The 19,924-nt window shown below is 33.5% G+C and overlaps 5 protein-coding genes across 8 annotated transcripts; 3 read left to right on the top strand and 2 right to left on the bottom strand.

Moving 5' to 3' along the window:
• Nucleotides 1-717: 717 nt before the first annotated feature.
• RMA2 (RING membrane-anchor 2) lies at nt 718-4,009 on the bottom strand. Of its 3 annotated transcripts, XM_012232907.4 has the most exons (3): nt 3,820-4,009; nt 3,473-3,520; nt 718-1,682 (listed from the first exon to the last, which is right to left on the bottom strand). In XM_012232907.4, exon 3 carries the CDS (start codon nt 1,655-1,657, stop codon nt 884-886), a length of 774 nt encoding a protein of 257 aa, XP_012088297.1. In that variant the 5' UTR covers nt 1,658-1,682; nt 3,473-3,520; nt 3,820-4,009; the 3' UTR covers nt 718-883. The 3 variants fall into 3 exon arrangements, with proteins under 3 accessions (XP_012088297.1, XP_012088296.1, XP_020540078.1); XM_012232906.4 differs by lacking the exon at nt 3,473-3,520 and having other exon boundaries at nt 3,820-4,007; XM_020684419.3 differs by lacking the exons at nt 3,473-3,520; nt 3,820-4,009 and adding an exon at nt 1,971-3,148.
• Nucleotides 4,010-7,820: 3,811 nt separating this feature from the next.
• On the bottom strand, nt 7,821-11,148 carry THM1 (thioredoxin M-type 1). The gene is made up of 2 exons (XM_012232905.3): nt 10,739-11,148; nt 7,821-8,377 (listed from the first exon to the last, which is right to left on the bottom strand). The coding sequence occupies exons 1-2, from the start codon at nt 11,004-11,006 to the stop codon at nt 8,064-8,066; spliced, it is 582 nt and encodes a 193-aa protein (XP_012088295.1). The 5' UTR covers nt 11,007-11,148; the 3' UTR covers nt 7,821-8,063.
• A 130-nt stretch (nt 11,149-11,278) lies between these two features.
• Nucleotides 11,279-13,404, top strand: LOC149497962 (pentatricopeptide repeat-containing protein At2g20710, mitochondrial-like; the record flags this gene model as incomplete). Its single annotated transcript, XM_089719325.1, is given in 2 exon segments — nt 11,279-11,693; nt 12,324-13,404. Coding segments are annotated over 2 exon segments (1,345 nt in total), but the record flags the coding sequence as incomplete, so codon positions are not given.
• A 550-nt stretch (nt 13,405-13,954) lies between these two features.
• LOC105646943 (pentatricopeptide repeat-containing protein At2g20710, mitochondrial) lies at nt 13,955-16,139 on the top strand. Its single transcript, XM_012232903.4, has 3 exons — nt 13,955-14,290; nt 14,643-14,699; nt 14,930-16,139. Exons 1-3 carry the CDS (start codon nt 14,120-14,122, stop codon nt 16,073-16,075), a joined length of 1,374 nt encoding a protein of 457 aa, XP_012088293.3. The 5' UTR covers nt 13,955-14,119; the 3' UTR covers nt 16,076-16,139.
• A 208-nt stretch (nt 16,140-16,347) lies between these two features.
• LOC105646942 (DTW domain-containing protein) lies at nt 16,348-19,681 on the top strand. 2 transcript variants are annotated; one of them, XM_089719328.1, is made up of 9 exons: nt 16,348-16,717; nt 17,263-17,403; nt 17,661-17,756; nt 17,850-17,976; nt 18,180-18,289; nt 18,616-18,705; nt 18,886-18,968; nt 19,094-19,368; nt 19,455-19,681. In XM_089719328.1, exons 1-8 carry the CDS (start codon nt 16,409-16,411, stop codon nt 19,311-19,313), a joined length of 1,176 nt encoding a protein of 391 aa, XP_089575454.1. In that variant the 5' UTR covers nt 16,348-16,408; the 3' UTR covers nt 19,314-19,368; nt 19,455-19,681. The 2 variants fall into 2 exon arrangements, with proteins under 2 accessions (XP_089575454.1, XP_012088291.2); XM_012232901.4 differs by having other exon boundaries at nt 16,349-16,717; nt 18,616-18,696.
• The last annotated feature ends 243 nt before the right edge of the window (nt 19,682-19,924 follow it).

The following is a 19,924-nucleotide window of genomic DNA, read 5'->3' as shown; positions in this document are numbered from 1 at the left end:
CCTCATCACTGCTTTCAACCACTGTTCATCACCCCCAATCAGGTTTGGTCATAAATGCAAGACATAGATCATGTAGAATACGAGGAGGGAAGAGATAAAATCTATAACTGTACTATTATTTGTTGAGTTTTAAGATAAACAAAATAAACTAGAAAAAAAAAAATCAAATTCCACATTTAAGAATACTAACCTAATTCCTCTAAAACAGAAGATTCCATTAAATAAGGAGATGTGACAAATGACATTTCTTGAATTTGGACCACTAAACTTTTCTTTCTTGGGCAGTCCCAATTTCCATAACTTGTCAAATTCCAATTAAGTCCAGTAGATCAAGGCAAGAACATGACGATTTCCACTTCATGGACAACGACTTGTAGTATTTTCACTACCATTGAAAGTGTATGAATGGAGGATAATAAAGGGTACCATGTCCAATTATATACATATACATGGCCTCCTGAATATGCCTAATTAGAATATATGATTGGTCCATTTTGAGTGTTGTTAGATCCCGTTTCTGAAATAGCAAGCAAGAATACCCCAGATTCAATGAACTTTGTTAGAATTGTAATTGCTGAGGGACAATACCTGAGCCAACCTAATAGTTAGGTTGGTGGGGAAACAATGTGGAGGGTTCAGGTCCAATAGCTCATCTCTTTTCAAGAATTTCTGATATATAGTAAAAGAAAATGAATGAAGAAACCCAAATCTTAGAAATTTGATCATCAAAACCATTAAGAAGACTTGACCATTAAGCTCAGAAGAAGACTTTGTAATTACAAATAAGCTATAACATCTAGTTCACATCCGGCTGATTCTGTGATATCTTGAGAAATTTTTACAGGTATGCATATTAAGAACATATACGTATATATATGTTCAGTTAAAATGAGAGAAAACATAAAAATACACAACAGAAGAGGAAAAAGCAGATTCTGCTGAGTGACTTGTCAGCCTGCATAACATGCCTTCTCACTCTAGGACTAGTACTTCCTGCAAGATTATATGAATCAGGGTAACTGTAAATATTAGTCACTGAATTACCGAACACTCTTGCGTAAATCATTTCTCCGAACATTCCAATAACTGGATCGAACATGTTCGCTGCAGTGACACGAGGATTGATCATAGGTGAAGGAGAATAACCTCCTGGTCGAGAGTAGTATACTTGGGAGTGATTAGTATAATTACGATTATATGTTTGCTGGGTTGGTTGAGGACTGCTTGTCATAAAAGGCGATCTTGGTGAGTCAAATCCACAAGCAAGACCAAGAGGTCTTCGAGGAATGATTATACCAAGATTAGGGGCTTTGCTCTTTGAGGGTTTTGCAGTTTGGCCGCGGCCAAAGAGTGGAACTAAGGTACCTTCAGAAACTTCAGCTTTGCATACAGGACATTGCTGCTGTGGTTCAAGATCTTCATTTTCAGCAGAAATACTCTGGAAATGAAGCCATTTGTAAATGCAGGGCCAACAATAAAGGTGACCACAAAGGGTGACCACGGGTTCTTGCACAGAGTCAAGACAAATATTGCACTCAAACCCACTAGATGTGCTATCTTCTGAATCTGCAATATTATCAGATGTAGACTTCCAGTTATCCTCTCTCATATGGTCATTTTCTTCTATACTTTCTTCTATATAATGCTGTGTGGCCATTCTGCGAGTTTCGCTGCCTGGATCTCTGAAACCACATGCAAAAGCATAGAGATTAGAAACATACTTATTCCACTAAAATTTTAAATTATCTATACTAGCAAATACAATGTTTAAATATATGCACTTGGAAGATGAATTCAATCCAAATATGGCTTTTTGATGCCATAAGCGGAACATGGGTCACAACCAGACACCACTAGGCAAGTTGGTTATATTGATTGATATATTGGCCCCACAATAACATCGCCAAACAAATTAAAGTGATTATGGGAAATTTTTCGACGTAATGGGAGTCCAGTGGATTGTTGCATACCAGAAAAAGAAAAGAATAATGGAAAGTTTCACAGAAACATCACAAAAAGATAGGGAAAAAAGAAAATCCTTCTAGAGAGTTATGGTTTATTGGACATTAGAGTAATATATTAGAAGATTGTACGAATCCTATCTAGTTTGATATTACTAAATATTGGAAAGAGTGAAATTACTCTGCAACTGCAAGTCGTACTGAGAGTTGCAACAACCTACTTACTTGTGAAGCTTACAATTAATTCTCTTTTATCTTTTCACTCTACTTATTGAAAGAGGCACTGTTCTGGTTGGTGAGTTTTTGGCCAACATGATCATCTAATCAGAAATCAGAAAACCAACAACCACGAAAGTTTATATTTTTACTCATTTACCTATGCATCTACCTTCCTTTTCCAACATTTAATGCTGAGGTCTCATTTTTTCAAGAACAGAGATATCTGTAATCAAGAACTAACCATTAATATGAAAAAACACCTCTTTCCTCTAGAAGATTGGCCACGTCCAATCCAATTGGACATGAAAATCTTATATCTGGATGATTTGATTTAGCTACTTATTTTCATTTATTATTATCACTAACTTCACTACAAAAATTTAGCAGAGAAGGGCCCAAGAAGAAGAAATGACATGACATGAAGATTCAAACTTTCTTTATGACATATGATTAACTACAATAGTGCAAAAATGAATCAGTTTACGAATAATCTCTCAAACAAATTGCAATTAATGACTATATAATTTATATTTTGAGATTATAACTAGATCCAAATGACTCAATCATACATTGCAAAGCAAAACCATGACTCAAAAAGAGACAAGAAAAGAAAACAGCTGGATATGGGTTTTGGAAGGCAAACAAATTTCATGCAACTTTATGATATGATGATAACGTCACCCCTTCTTCTTCTAAGAAAAAAGCCAAGATTTAATTAGGTTTTTCAGATTACAAAAATGTCTTGTAATCACCGAGCCATAAGCAAAAGAACAAAAAGATAAAGAAAAACTGAAACCAACGTCAGCTTTTAGAAGAATTTTCAAGTTGCAAGCCACCTTAGAAAAATGATACCATCAGATGGAAACAAAAGGCAAAAACAAGAAAAGAAAAAAAACCATAAAAATCAATTTTCCAATGTAAAATATTTCAGGGAAGCAGAGGAAAAAAAAATGGTGATTTAATACCCCACCGCCCTTTCGCCACCCACCCACCCATCTCAGCCACCCAACAAAACTAAAAAAATAATAAGGGGTTCTTATATTTTCCTGCAGCTTCATCATTTTGAAGCCACAATAGAAAATAAAAAAAAAAAAAAGCTTTAGGAGAAAAGAAACCAATATCTAGAGAGGATCTCTTCTAAAGAACAGAGATGAAACTAATAATTAATGCATAACTCCAGGAATCGGTTCTTTTTCCTTTTAGTAAAGTTGCTTTAAATTATAAAAATGAAGAGATATTAGAAGCATAGCTCACTTTTTTTTCAATGAAGAAATATTAGAGGGATAGCTTACTTTTTTAATCATACTTCCATGAAAGCAGATAAGTAGGAATCATCAAGGCTGGAAACAGTGTTTAAACCAATAAAACAAAATTAAAATTGCAATAATCACTTAATCTCCACATTCAAAACGCTTGAAACTAAAAATCCCAAGAATCCAACATAAAAAAAAAAAAAAAGACTTCGAAAACATGTAGAAGTAGAACTCAATTCCAACAACAGTATATAATTTTAAAACACAGTACCCTGGTCAATGAAAGAAACCAAAACGCAAGATCTAAACTTTCCTTTTGATTCATTCAGAAAAAAGTCAATAAACAGATAGAAGAGCTGGAGAGGGGAGAGTAAAATAACACATACCAAAAACAGAAGAGTGTGGTAGTGTTGGCTATAACGGAACACTCTGCTGGATATTTGGAAGAAGCTACTCTTGAAAAAACAGAGCTAACGTTTCCAACTCTGAACAGACAGAGAAACAGAAGAGAAAGAAGGAAGAGGTACGATAATGGCAGAAGAGAGGGAGAGACGATTGATAGAAAAGAAAAGAGAGGTTTATATCTTGAGACAAAGTAGAAAAGAACAAAGGATAAACATTGCTCTTCTTGCACGCTTGGGCTGATAGTGACGTGGCGAGCGCTGAGTGCGCGCCGGTGACGGAGTTTCTACCTCATTTCTTAATTTAAGTTATCTTTTATAAAAATGATAATTCTCAAAGTTGAGAAGTTTTAATTTTAATTTAAATTTTTAATAAAAAATTCTAATTTAATTGTATCAAAACCGAAATATAAAAAATATACGGTGTTATATTATTTTTTTAATTTAATTGGTTTCTTATTAGTTATATTTCGGTTTGATATTTATAAAACGTAAAAAAAATATTTTTTGATTTGATCGGTTTAATTTAATCCTTAAAGAGTTAGATAAATATTATTTTTATTCGATGGATTTTAATTATTTAGTTAATTCCTTCAACTTAATTAAATTTGACTCCAATACAATTTTTGATGTTATTTTTATTTATTTAGTCAACATTGCTAGGAATTAAATTAAAAAATAACAACTATTGAATTCCTTTATATTTAGAATCAAAATATTATATTAAACGGCTTTCATTTTTTATATAAGTCAATGATTTAAAATTAAACATAGAAAAAAGAGTTAGAGGATGGAAAATTAGTATGAAATAATAAAAAGAAAAAGAAAAATCGTATGCTTCTCTTTTGTTTTTTGTTTTCTTTTCTTTTCTCTTAGTTTGGCAAGTTGAAGAATAAATAGAAGATTCAAGAATGGAAATCAACATTTCTTGACTATTATAACAAACTCGTGTGAATGTTTAAATTATTTTTCACGTACTATAATTGTTATTTTCCCTTATTTATAACCCATTTCTAATAAATAATTTTCAAAAAAAAAAAACCCATTTCTAATAAATAATATATATACATATATATATAATTAAAAATTTCCTTGAAAATTTATAGGATAAATGAAAAAATAATAATAATTATAGGCCTAGACTAGTTAAGACACTAAAAATTCAAAAATTCAATAATTTGGTTTTGGAAATTGGCTGAATTATTTGGAATGACGTGTCTTAATAATTTACTTATGAAATTATCATGGTAGTCTATCTCTTTTCCTTTTCTAGCAACATTTAATTAATTAATTGTTTTTATTTTTTTACCATTTTTGGCTCATTTTCTATCTTTGTATATTACGTCTAAAAATTAAAAACAAAAACAAAACGATATCCACTATATAATAATTGTCTGTGTATTGATGGACAAGATGCATAAGGTTGATCTTATCTTTGTTTTAAAAAAAAAAAACAAATTTAATCTTATTGCACTCATTAAGATAAAGAAAATTTTTAGACTGTGTTCGGTTCACTTTATTTATGTGGATTTTACAAATTAGTTTTTATCGAATAGATTTAATATTTAGAATTCAGTCTAAACAGCGAATCTTAAAATTTCATTCGGTTATTATTTAAACAATTCTGAAAATGATTTATTTGGGGTGTAAATATTCGAAACTGCTAAAAGAATTTGCGTACAAAACAAAACATGATGAAGATTAGAAGGTTCCTTTAATGCACATGCTACAAAGTTTTAGAATTTATACATGAATCACCAAATACTTTCTTTTTGATTTAATTGAAACATTAATCAATTAATTATAGTTTATAATTAATGCGTGATTTATAATTATTATATTATTTTATTATTTATTGAGTTATATATCAATTATTATATTTACATTAATTAAGATAATAATTATCTTGAATCAATAAAAATAAATAAATTTTATTTATAAGATGAAAGTTAAAAAAGACGTAATGACGTAGAAACGCGCGTAAAAAATTAAAAAAATAAAAATTGTTAACATCGAAAAATAATAACATAATAAGGAAAGTTCAAATCAATTTAATAAATATAACAAAAAGCCAACATAAAAGGAAACAATAAATAGCTTTTATGTTAGCTTTGCATAAGGGCAAAGGCTAACATCCATGCAATGCACCGTGCAAAACGTGAATGTTAAATGTGCATCTTTAAATTTTGTTGGAATAGCAAATTAGAAGCATCCTAATAATTAAGCAAAATTAAAATGTAGATATTTAAATAAATTTTTATAAAATGCTAAACGCTAAAAGCTACAGACGTTAACCTTTTTATAAATGGTATATTCAGTAAAATTAATTATTTTGGTAGCTGATGACTGTTTTAATAACGTTTAGCGGTCAGCTGTTTGAGTAGTTTTTCATAAAATGCTAAAAATTAAATCTCTAAAAATTAGTTCAAATATTATATTACCGAACACTATAAAAAATAGTGTTTAATATTTTAACTGATCAAAACACTAAAAGCTGCTTAAAAAATTATTATCGAACACAATAAAAATTAGTTTAAACGCACTTAAAAAACTATTGTTTAAGAGTGATCACACATGCACGTGGATTAATGATTCAACCACACCCCAAACTAGGGTGAAACCATTTTTTAGCTTCTAAGCAACATTTAAAGATCCAAGATCCTCCAAAATTTCTAAATCCCCTAATAAATTTTCTTGGTTTAATGTTTGAGGTTGGCCAAACCATATTAAAACAAGAATCTAAAAGGATAAATCTTGTATGGTATCCCACCAAATTTCATCGGAGGAAACATCTTCTGCAACATTTAATTTTAACTTAGGTACACAGGATTCTCAAACTATCTAATTTCGGTTTTTTTTTTTTATATATATATATATATATATATTGCAATAAAACTCAATCTGATAATCCAATGTAAATATCCAAATTTACGTCTGTTTCCTGCAAATTAATCAATCATTTCTAAGCAATTAAGTTAAATTGGTAATTCCGAGAATAAGAAAGGGATTATGTTTTGGAATGTCGGGTTGTATTCTATCTAAATTGATAAAACAAGAATATAATTAAATATTTAATTTTTTGCAACTAATTAATTCATTGCGAAAATCGAAAAATATAATTAAATCTAACTGAACGAAATATTGATACTTGTAATGTAATTAATTAATTTGTTACCAAATCAAGCAAAATTAATCTAAATGTTAAAAATAATTATGAAAATATATATTAATTTCTAATAAGAGATTAGAAAAATAATAATTATAAAATTAATTAATTATTTTAAAGTGTAAAAATGTTTCAATTATGGGAGTAGTTGCAACTAATCATATTTTAGGAACTACAAATATCTTGAAATTTGCGCAAACAATTAAACTAATATATTTTCCGTTCATTCAACTCAAACATACATAAAAAAATAGAATGGTGTTTTCTTCCAAAAAAAAAAAAAAAAAAAAAATATGTCGGTGCCTTTTTTTTAAAATAAAAATATTATTATTATATCACTAATAATAATAATAATAATAATAATAATAATAATAATCTCCACTTGTACGTTTGAGCACATCCATGTACGTTGACCAAGTGTTCTTATTCATCTTTTCGGCAAAGACATGTGTAATTAATATTGTTGGCTTCAAGCAAAAATTAAGAAGAGATAAATACTAGTACTATTAACCTTATTATTTAAATGTCTACTAATTGGGATTAATAAATAAAGACTTCCGTACGACTTCAATAATCATAAAGCTTTCATATCTAATCTTCAAATACTCTTTTTTGTTAAAAGTTTCAATCAAAAACCGCACTCCTAGAATTAAAGAATGAGTTCCTTTTTTTATGAATATGTCAACTTTATAACCACATAACGACAAGTCGTTTACATCCATCATAACAGATTTAGTTTCTGAGGTATGTGCAATCCAGCCGTTTATTATGGCAAGTTGGAGAATAGGAAAAAGTGAATATGAATATGACACATTGAATGTACATGGAACACAGCTTGTTACTAAATTGGCTGTAATCCAACAGACCAGGAGACTCCAGAATTTTTTAAGCAAAACGAACACTTATTGCTGTCATTTAAGCAAAATTGTCATGAAAAATAAAAGATGGCAGCATCCATAATTATACAGGGAGATGAATTTTTCGAACTCACAGAATAAGGCAGAAAAGAAAGGCTCCAAAAGTATAAAACAGGAGATCTTGACAAGATTCTATTACCTTCCGTCTACAAGAATTTTTCAATGGTGGTAGTTAGTGTTGTTTTGGGCACAGCACCAATGACAGCATCTTTCTTCTCTCCATTTTCAAAGATCATTATTGTTGGAATGCTTCGAATTCCATATTTGCTTGCAGTAGAAGGACTTTCATCAGTGTTCAATTTAAAGAACTTCACTTTTCCAGCATATTGCTCTGATAGTTCAGCTACAACAGGATGGATCATTCGGCAGGGCCCACACCAAGGAGCCCAAAACTCAACTAGAACAGGCCCATTAGTCTCAAGGACAAGCGACTGCCATGTTTGGTCAGTAACAGCAGGAACTGAAATTTAAAAGTCAAAAAAGAAGGTCAACTAAAATATTGTATGAGAAATGATCATGGAGCATTTCATAGAAGAAGAACACTACTATATGGATAAGAATCAGATGCTCTAATTTCTTTTAAAAAGATTAAGGCCATCCATAATCTAGTAGCCAAGTAGCAAGTAGCACACATAAATGAGGTCCATAAAAAAGGCAATTCTTCAAAGAGATGTACAAGAGACTTCATAAAAACCCCTACGGAATCAAAGACAAAAATATAACCAACAGTAGCTCGAGGATGAATGGTGTATGATAATTGCCAAATTTTTTTTCAATTATCTTATTTTGATAATGAGCCATCTAAGCTTCTTCCTACACCAAAGCTTACCCACTGAAAAAGTAGAATATCCATGGGAAAGGACCAATTAGTTGCCCACATGACCAATCATTGTTAACTCTAATTTTCAGGACACTCAACTATTCGGAAGGTCTTTATCATGTTAGAATCAAAAGATGGAATCTTCTACCAACATCTCCACTTGATTTTGGTGCTCATTTGGAGTTTGCAACAAGCACCAAGCTGCTCTTCAGGGCATTTAAACCTGAAATAATTTACTTTTAAAATCCAAACGTTCACATAATAACTTTGAAATAATGATTAAAAGTAAAGAAAGGTAAAACTAGATCAAAGGTTTTTGATTTTCATTGAATAGGCTAAAATTTCCTTCCAGCTTCCATTTCTCCCTGGAAACCTCTTGAGTTTTAGAAACTTCGGATTTTGACTGCCACTTGGCAGCAATCCCTTCAAGTTCTCCTGTTATCTACTTGGCCATTCTTGAGGTGTTGTTAATGGATTTCATTTTGTCAGTGGCAACTGGCAACAATGGAATGGTCCTTCTGCACTATTTCAGTTCTCCTTGGGATATTTTCCTTTCCTCATGGAATTTGTTCTGCTTGAAACTGGAAATCACTGCTCGGAATCTTCAATGTCATTAGGTAGCTTATCCAATCACCAAACAGATTTGGAAGAGGCCAATTCTCTTCTTTGAAGGTACTTACCAAGATACCTACACTTTTGTGGGCAATCTTGGGATTGTACCCTTCCTACACAAGTTATTCTTTGCTGACCCATGATCAGATGCTCCAAAATAATCCCTGTCATTGATTTTTGAAAATCAAATGGCCCTCCCTCCTAATAGTCCAGTGGTGTCTTTTTCTCTTGTTTCCAGCACCACCAACTAACCTTTGATCTATCTCTGGGTATGATGTCCTGTATGCCTAGTTTCTTTTTATTGGACTGTAAATCTGCATCTTTTAGGGTCCATGTACACTCAGTACTAACAAATTTTCTCTTATGGTTCCAAAAGAAAAGGTCACTCCGAATAACAAATCACAAATTCAATTCTCAAAGTAACACATATATGCAACCTAAGACATAAAAGAGAAATGAGATATCTTCCACCGACTGGAAGTGGAAAGGACCAAAGAATTATGGGGGAAAGAAAAAAAAAAAATCTTATGCTTTTCTAAATTTCATTCAATCTATTTAAGTTTTAATTTTATTAATTTTACCCAATCCTGCACTCTCGCCATAAAAGTCAACAAGCAAGTTGTACATGCATAGATTCTTCTCTGCCAAACTAGACACTTATCCTTGCTGGTAATATGGCCGTCAACTCCAAGCAAACAGGGAGAGGAGGTACCACCTTGTACAAATCTCTACCTACAGTCTATAGCCAAACTTAATCATTCACAACCTCGTTGTGCAAGCAGCCTTTCCACTGGCAACTCCTAATTAACCCTCTAATCTTCCTTCTTTTACTCCCTCCATCTATAACACAACTAAGTCATTATCCAGTTTCCATTTAGGCAACATGGTTGCAATGTCCCTTCTTCACATTGATAAAGATATCAACAGCATTTTCTTTGACCAGTTGAGAAAGACAACATTTTTTATTAAAGTTAACCGCATAGGTCCTGCTTCAGTACTAAAAAACTTGAAGGACATCTGTTAAATGACAACCGTTTACTGTTTAGTTTAGTTTAATTGTCAAACAAATCTCAACCATTCTTCGCAAAAAATATAACTTTTAAATAGCTTTTGTCTTCAAATTGTAAAAATCAAAAATTTTCCAACAAGATAAACAACTACTACGAATTAAAGCCCGCTTGAGTACAGTTTAAGGTAACTGCGTTTAATTTTATCCAACAGATTGAAACTTTCCCCATCTGCCAACTCTGAGATAGCTAGCTTTGGCAGCCAAGCAAGGGAAAGCAAAAGTTTGTATACTACTTTCCTGTCTATGAGGTAATCTTCTATGTAAATATCAACATCTGAATTAAATAATCTTAACAAACCGACTAAAAAAAATAAACTTACTATCAATTGTAGCCTCCTGAGCTTCGCAGACAACCGGACCTCCGCTCCGTCGAGAAACCCTAGCACTTCTGGAACTCATCGAGACAAACGACAACTTGGAAGAAGGCATTTGTATCCTCAAGCCTCTGAATTCAGGGAAGGAAGAGAGAAAGGGGCTGCTGGAATGGGGAAGCGCAACCGCCATCGGCGACGAACGATGGAAGGAGGATTTGAGGCGCGAGGAGGAAGAGAAAGGCATTGGAGGATGAAGAGGCAAAGCAGAAGCCATGACTGATAGTGTGGGAAATTAGGAAAAGAATATGTCTTGCTCTGGTTATTTATGGTTAGAGAGAAGAGGAAAGTTCAGTTACGGAGACGTGAAAGTTAGATATGGAATTGGAGAAGAGAGAAAGAAATACAAATTGGGAAGTGTTAGAAGAGATGATTTTTGAAGATTAGCTAAAAACTGCGTCGTGTAAGGTGGAATGATTGTGTATGAGCAGAAAACTGACAACTTCAAAAAATTAAAAAATAAAAAATCACTGAAAGTTTAATTAGGCTTTTAAAAATGGAAATGGGCTCTTTGATAATTCGACCCATGAAATGAAAAGCCCTAACCCTTCTTCAACCTCTATTTCATCCCTCACTCTCTTCAAAACCTCAGCTCCACTGAACAAATTTTCCATTTTCCGATTTTCTCTTTTGGGAGCGAATGAAGCTCTTTCTGCAATCAAATCTACAACTATGTCGTCGTGGTCATCAAATTTTAAGGGATCGGTTACTTTCCACTTATTCCTCCTACTCTTCGGCTCCAAGCGGTCTGTCCCGTAGGATCTCGAGGGCGGGAGATCCATCAGTCTCGATGGTTCCTATTCTCGAGAAATGGCTCGAGGAAGGCAACGACATTAAACTATCTGAGCTGCAAAAATTCATCAAGCAGCTTCGCAAGTTTCGCCGCTACACCCAGGCTCTTCAGGTCTTTCATTTATCTATCATTGCTTGTATATAATATACACACTTGCACTTTTTAATGGTGAAATTTTGTTACCTTCTGTGTTTATATGCATTCACATGTATTTCTAATATTAACATGCTGGTTTTGATTAGTAATTTATTTGTCTTTGGAATTGTTTAAAGCTGTTTCATAAAGTTAGTATTTTGTATGAAAAAGTTATTGTTTTTTGAGTGGAATAGAGTCTAGACGAATAATGATGTGGGTTGAACTGGTGAAAAATGATTCATTTTTGTATTAGTTCCTGGAAATTCTGCTCTGGACAAAAAGGAAATGGAGACAAAGGATTTGTTTTAGCTGATCCAACTAGTTACGATTAGGAAGAGGTTTAGTCGATTTTAGCAATTGATATTGTCATATTGCAACTGTTTTTTGACGTGTCCTTTTCTCCTACTGTTAGATCAATGCCTTTAATCTTACATTTCAATTTAGTTTTCCCAATGACCGTATGTGACAGTCATTGTTACAGAAGTTGGCAGTATATAAGGAGATTTCTGTTGTACAAGTTGTTAGGATTGCATTTTTGAATTAATTTCTGGGAGAGTGATTTCGTAACTTGCAAAACTGCTGAACTTTGTTCTATTTTTATATTAGATATCTCAATGGATGACCGACCAAAGGTGCTTTATCCTGTCACCTGGAGATGTTGCAATTCAGTTGGATTTGATCACAAAAGTTTATGGCTTTGAAGAAGCAGAGAAATATTTTAGCAGCATTCCAGAAAATTCAAGAGGTTACCAGGCTTATGGTGCTCTTTTAAACTGCTACGCACACACTAAACGTTTGGAAAAAGCAGAGGCTGTCATGGAAAAGATGAAAGAGTTGGGGTTCGTAAAAAATGCGCTGCCTTACAATATAATGTTAGGTCTTTATTCTCAAATGGGCAAATATGAGAAACTAGATGGCCTGATGCAAGAGATGCAAGAAAAAGGCATCGGTTGTGACTTGTACACATTCAACATCCGGTTAAACGCTTATGTAGCCTCTTCTGACATTGAGGAAATGGAAAAACTTCTAATGAAGATTGAAGCTGATCCTCTGATCAACATAGATTTCCATTGTTACACTACTGCAGCGAATGGTTATTTGAAAGCTGGTCTAATTGAAAAGGCCTTAACGATGTTAAAGAGATCAGAGCAGTTGATTAGTGGTAACCCAAAAAGGTCTGATTATGAAGTTCTCCTTACTTTCTATGCTGCTGCAGGGAATAAAGCTGAAGTCTATCGTATTTGGAATTTATATAAGAAGAATGGGGGGTTCTTCAATTTAGGTTATCAACGTATGATAAATTCATTGGTGAAGTTGGACGATATAGCAGGTGCTGAGAGAATCTGGGAGGAGTGGTATGCCTGGAAGATGTTTTTTGACATCCGAATTCCAAATTTGATGATCGAAGCTTATTGCAAAAAAGGTCTTCTGGAAAAGGCTGAGGCGCTCATAAACAAGATTATAGAAAGTGGGATAGAACCTGATGGTGTCTCATGGAATCACATGGCAGCTGGATATTATGAAGGTGGTCAGATGTCAGAGGCAATAGAAGCAATAAAGAAAGCAATTTCACAAAGTAAACCAGGAAGGAAAGCCAGCTTTCATAATGTAGAGGTATGTCTGAAGTATTTGAATGGTCAGGGAGATGTGGAAGCTGCAGAAGAGCTTTTGAAGATGATTAAGGAGAATGGTTGTTACTCAGCAGGTGTTTATGATAAATTGTTAGATTGTGTTAACAAAGAAAACCTGACAATCAATAAAATCTGCTAGATGTTCTGATAATTGTATAGAAGTCCTTTGTAAAGATAAAAAGTTACAGGGCGTAAATTAGAATTATTTTGTATGTAATACCCATTCTCAACCTTTGTTAGAATTTAAGTGTAGGTTGAACCTATTAGCAAGGAACGGATTATGTTCAGAAAGTGAAAGCAATTATACAGGACAGGGAAGAGAAAGGAATGGTAACATAAATATTTCCTTGCAACATTTTGATTAACCTTTATTGTAAAAATGTCGACTTTGAGAAAATCGACACATTGATACAAGAAATGGAAGAAAATGGATCCATGGAGAAGTAAACAATAAAGAACCTAATGATTTTTTTTTTTTTTTCTTGTTTCAAGTTTTTATTGTTTTTTTCCAAAAATTAAAAAAAAAAAAATCAATGAAAATTTAATTGGGGCTTTAAGAGAGGAAATGTACTCTTTGATAAATGGATCCATAAATAAAAGGCCTTAAAACCCTGCTTAAGCCCTAATGTTAATTCATCACTCGCTCTCAAAAACCTCAGCCACTGAAAAATTTTCACATCTCTGATTTTCTCTTTCGGTAGATCACTCGCTCTCAAAAACCTCAGCTACTGAAAAATCTTCTTTTTTCTGATTTTCTCTTTTGGTAGCACCATGAAGCTTCTTCTGCAATCAAATCTAAAGCTATGTCGTTGTGGCCATCGAGTTTTAAGGGATCAGTTATTTTCTACTTATTCCTCCTCCTCGTCCTCTTCGGCACCAAGCAATCTGTCGGGAGATCCAGCGCAGCTTCGCAAGTATCGCCGCAACACGCACGCTCTCCAGGTCTCTCACTTGTCTACCTTTTCTTGCTTATACCTACTTTGTTTCCCTTCTGTAGTTGTATTCATTTACATGTATTTATGTTGGTAATTTATTTGTCTTTGGGATGGTTTAAATTTGTGTGACAAAGTCACGGTTGCTGTTATCTAAAGTATACCTATAAAGTAATGAAATTTAACGAAAAAAATTATAATGAAAATGATCTTGAATAAGATGATAAAACTCCGTCTGTTATTAGCTCTTCCTCTTGCATTTCCTGTAAGAATTCTTTCTTTTTTCTTATTCCCTGTCTTTTGATTCTAATAATATTCATTTCATTCCTTTACACATTTATTTTCAAATGGAAAATATACAGATGATGCACTTAATCCTCATGGATATTCTGGCTGTACCCTTCTTCAAGCCAAGAAACGTAAGTTTTTATTTTCTTTTATATATTTATCTACTTTGCTCTTTGTTTTTCAACTTCTCTTCATCTTCTTAATAGTTACTATTTATTTATTCTTGTAAAAATAAAAGAAATATAGAAGTTGATAAGTTCCTTGCTGAAGTTCCTAGGATTGTATTTGTGATTTACTTTCTGGGAGAATGTAATTTTATAATTTCCGAAACTGCTGAACTTTGTTCTATTTTTTATGTTAGATATCACAATGGATGACAGACCAAAGGTGCTTTAACTTGTCACCTGGAGATGTTGCAGTTCAGTTGGATTTGATCACAAAAGTTTATGGCTTAGAAGAAGTAGAGAAATATTTTAGCAGCATTCCTGAAAATTCAAGAGGCTGCCAGGTTTATGATGCTCTTTTAAACTGCTATGCACACACTAAGCAGTTGGAAAAAGCAGAGGCTCTCATGGAAAAAATGAAGGAGTTGGGGTTCATAAAAAATTCGCTGCCTTACAATGTAATGCTAAATCTTTATTCTCAAATGGGCAAATATGAGAAACTAGATGTCCTGATGCAAGAGATGCAAGAAAAACGCATCGCTTGTGACTTGTTCACATTCAATATCCGGTTAAATGCTTATGTAGCCTCTTCTGACATCGAGGGAATGGCAAAACTTCTAATGAAGATTGTAGCTGATCCTCTCATCAAGATAGATTTCCATTCTTATGTTATTGCAGCGAATGGTTATTTGAAAGCTGGTCTAATTGAAAAAGCTTTAATAATGTCAAAGAGATCAGAGCAGTTGATTACTGCTAACTCAGAAAGGTATGCCTATGAAATTCTCCTCAGTTTATATACAGCTGCAGGAAATAAAGCTGAAGTTAATCGTATTTGGAACTTATACAAGAAAAATGGGGGTTTCTTCAATCTGGGTTATCTATGTATGATAAGTTCATTGGTGAAGTTGGACGATATGGCAGGTGCTGAGAGGATTTATGCAGAGTGGGATGTTGGAAAGATATTTTTCGACATTCGAATTCCAAATTTGATGATCAAAGCTTATTGCAGAAAAGGTCTTTGGGAAAAGGCTGAAGGACTCATAAACAAGATTGTAGAGAATGGGATGGAACCTGATGGTACCTTATGGGATCATATGGCAGCTGGATATTATGAAGGTGGTCAGATAACAAAGGCAGTAGAAACAATAAAGAAAGCAATTTCTCAAAGTAAACCAAGAAAGGAACCAAGCCTTTATAATTTACAAGTATGTCTGGAGTATTTGAAATCTCAGGGAAATGTGGAAGCTGCAGAAGAGCTTTTGAAGATGATTAAGGAGAATTGTTGTTACTCAGCAGGCGCTTATGATAGACTGTTAGATAGTTATCTCAGGTCAGATAACTAGTTTTAAGATGTAAATAAGAATTAAATCTTTTTATGATAATATTAAATATTTATTTATTATTAAATATTTATTTTTTATGATAATATTAAATAAAATAGCTAAAAATTTTTAATTATTAGCAATTATTATTATAAGATTAAAATAATAATGTTGATAGAATCAGCATATGACGCATCTAAACAGCCCAATATGGCAACCCAAAATCCAATTAGGCCCAATTTTCAAGTCAAGCCCATGCACCAAAAAGAAAACATTTTTTTATTAGAACAAAACGCTCCGTATTATTCACTGAGAGACCAAAAACAACCGGCGAAAACCCCCTCAAAAAACACCATGTTCTCTGCCGCCAACACTACCGCTACCAGAGCCTTTATTTTCAAATTCTCTCCTCCGTCTTTGACATTTTCCACCAAAACCCTCATGGAGTCTCCACCGAGACGCCTGCAAGATACCCTTTTGAAATCTACTGCTCGTTCTCCTCCAAGAGAAGTTGATGCAGAAGTAAGTTTACAAGAATGGCAAGGATGGGGCACTATATCGCCTGTACCGGCAAAAGTTTTGGAAATTGTTGAGGATTTGAAGCATTTGGAGAGTAAAACTGATGCCCAGATGGTTTTTGGTGGTAGTGGTGGCAAACTTAAGGTAATTTGGTTAAATGAATGAAAAATAAAGTGACTTAAATTGCATGAATTATCGTGTTTAGTTCTTTACGGTACACTTAATTTTTAGCAAGTGTATGTTTTCTGGAGCTAATTTGATTGCATAAGAAGCTAAATTTAAGTGCAAGTTAAATTTCTTTTACCATCAATTGAAAATGGTGGAGATTTAAATTTATCAAAAAGTTCCGAATGTAAATTGCTAGCGCATTTCTTGATATTCATTTAAATCTCAGGTTAGGCGTATCAGAAAGTATCTTTTTTTTTTTTTTTAATTTTTAATTTACTCCATAATGTTCTTGTTAGTTATCTTATTTTCCTTTTTTTTTTTTTTTTTTTTTTGTTGTGGGGGGGGGGGGGGGGGTGGCGGGGCCGGGGTGTGGATTGTGAGTAATAAAGCACTTCAACTTTTTTGTATAGTGAATTTATTTGTTAGTTATCTTTTGATTAGCGGCATTCTAGTTCAATTGGATATGGTTCCTAGACCAGAAATTTTCTCATTCTTTCTCTGTATCCTGTGGTGTGTGCCAGGGGGAATTTAAACTTCAGGAAGACAAGAAACACAGAGCAACTTATGAGGCTTTAGGTGATTCTGAACAAAAGCTCCAATTCTTTGCAGCTAGACAAATAGCATGTCGTTTGCTTGGAAGTAGAGATTACCTTTGCCAGAAGGTATACGAGCTTGGTGGTTTTAATGTGTTTTCCTTTCATAGTTAAGTACTCAGTAGGCATGCAGATCCGATAAAAGGTTTTTGTTGTTTTCTTTCCACCCTTTTCACTTGGTTGGTTTCAGATACGATAAACTGAATTTTCTATCTGGCTGCTGTGAAAGGGTTGCTTTATAGTCTGGAAGAGTGTGGCTAAGTAATCACAAAGAGGAGCACATGATATTTTTGTGCATCTTTTGATTGAATTCTATTGATTTGCAGTGCTGGCTTCCTTCGGAAGAAGATTGCATGTGCTCAAAAGTCGAGCACTCCTCTCTGTGGCCTGGTATAAGGTTCTGGTTATATATGCATCCAAAGGTTAGAATATTTTACTGTCATCTCACATATTATTTCTTCTGAATTTTATAATGTTTTTATTTGTAATCAGCACATCAATCAACCTTCTTGCAGGATTTTCTACGACAAAACAACACTGGAAAATTGTTATGGCAAGTATTTGGAGTTCAGTCTGCTACTTTATGCCTCTTTGGTATTCCTGAACACGAGGAGATCATGTGGAATGCATTCAAGCTTGCAGGTCTTTTACAATCTATAAGATGTCATAAGGTTGCAATGTAATTTTTCTTCTGTGTCTGACATTGTATTGCCTGCTGTCAGAGAATTTATGAGGGTTTTGTCATTTTACAATTTTCATCACTATTTTTACTTTCATCTTCTTTATCTTCCATGATTCAATTTTCAGAGCCACTTCTTTGCTGATTGTGGTGTATGCCATTGCAGGAAAAGACAAGGTTTGGTGCCTTTATCCCAACAAGAACGAAGTTACAAAATCAGTTCATGATGCTTTTGGCCAAGAATTTTCAGCTGATTTAGAGTGTGCTTCCCGTGGGGTACTCTTTTCATACAACATTACATGCTTATTTTCTCTTTATGTTTGGACTCCAACTACTACATCTTTTCACAAATGCTTTGATCAGCAGAAGCATGTTACATGTTGTTTAGTTGATATTCATGTGTTTGTGTGTCTGAAGAAGAAAAATGCAGGAGCAGCACTATTGTGAGACAATCTATTCTATCTATGGCAGCAATTATTTTAACCATATAAGAATAGTAATTGTCTCTTGTTTGGAATGGACTTCCTATTTCTTAGTTGGAAATCTCATATTTTCTTTCAGTTCAACTAGGTGGTAAATCTCATGTTGATTCTACTGCACAGACAAATGAAGACAAAACTCTGAATTTTATATTGATTGATGGTACATGGAGTAACTCTGCTGCAATGTTCAGGCGTTTAAAGGTGTATAAAGTATTTTCTTTGTCTCTATTCTTTTTCAGTATGTAATCCCTTGAATTGTGAGGCTGTACAGTTCTTTTACAGAAAATTTGCTAAACTTTTTCCAGGGTTAAAAAGGGGAAAAGAACAAAATCTAATATGGGATGGATTTCCTTGGCTTAAATGTAATATATGCATGTATTGTATGTGCAGGAGCAAACAAAGTCGGTATGGGGAGAGGAGGATCTCCATTGCATTTCCCTGGCCAATGGTGCATCTACAATGCACAAGCTTCGGTGAGATTTATAGCATAGATAAATCTTTATTGAAGGTTATCGCATCTGTAATTCTGTACAACCCCCCTTCCCTTTCCCTTCACTTTTACTCGTGTTAATCTTACTCGCTGATGTATTGAGAAAAGGCCTCAGCCATCATGGGATCGAACTTGTACAGCGGCAGCAGCTACTAGCCTCCTCTCTGAGCTCCAGTATCTTCCAAAGTTTAACTCCTATGACCTGGATAAACAAGCCGAAGCATTAGAGGATGCCCTAGTTATTCTATTAGAAGCACTGACAACTAGACGTCTTAGGATGGGTAGGTCAATAACCCGGAAAGTGAGAAGCACCAACAATATCCGTTAAGGGCCATCAGAGTATCATATTCTTTAGCAGTGAGCCGAATGTCCGAATTACATAGGTTCGTAATATGAAATCTTTTCCATTTGGCAATGGATCGATTGACTCTCATATTTAACCTAAATATTAACACATTTTCAATTACAGGTATCATATTTTGCATCGTTCGTGATGCTAATTATAACCGCAATTACAGTCAGCGATCAAGTGACAATGCAGCTGCGTCGGTGTGATATCTATTGCTAAAGCAGGATCATGTCACAATTCTTGTTGATGTCTTGGATGTATTTTCTTTTAGATTCATTTTGAGAAAACTCTCACATAAAGCTTATCTTTTTGAGAAAAGGAAAAAAAAGCTGTTGTCTGGTTTTTAACTGCTGATAGTATATGTCTTGGATGTATTTTCTTTTTAACTGCTGATAGAAAAAAAAAAAAAAAAAAAAAAAAAAGAAAAAGAAAATCTGATGACACATTTTTGTTACCATCTGAAATAAACTATCAATTTGGATATACATTTATCAGCTCTGAGATTTAAATATGCCTACCATCGAAGAGGATGACTCTGTTGGTGCCAATGACAAAGAATATATATATATATATATATATATATATATATA

This window comes from Jatropha curcas, chromosome 3, assembly GCF_041381405.1.
Source record: "Jatropha curcas cultivar XTBG-Jc1 chromosome 3, XTBG_Jcur_1.0, whole genome shotgun sequence".
In the NCBI taxonomy this organism is placed as follows: domain Eukaryota; kingdom Viridiplantae; phylum Streptophyta; class Magnoliopsida; order Malpighiales; family Euphorbiaceae; genus Jatropha; species Jatropha curcas.
Note: the sequence above shows the minus strand (reverse complement) of the source record. Positions and strands in the feature narration are given on the sequence as shown.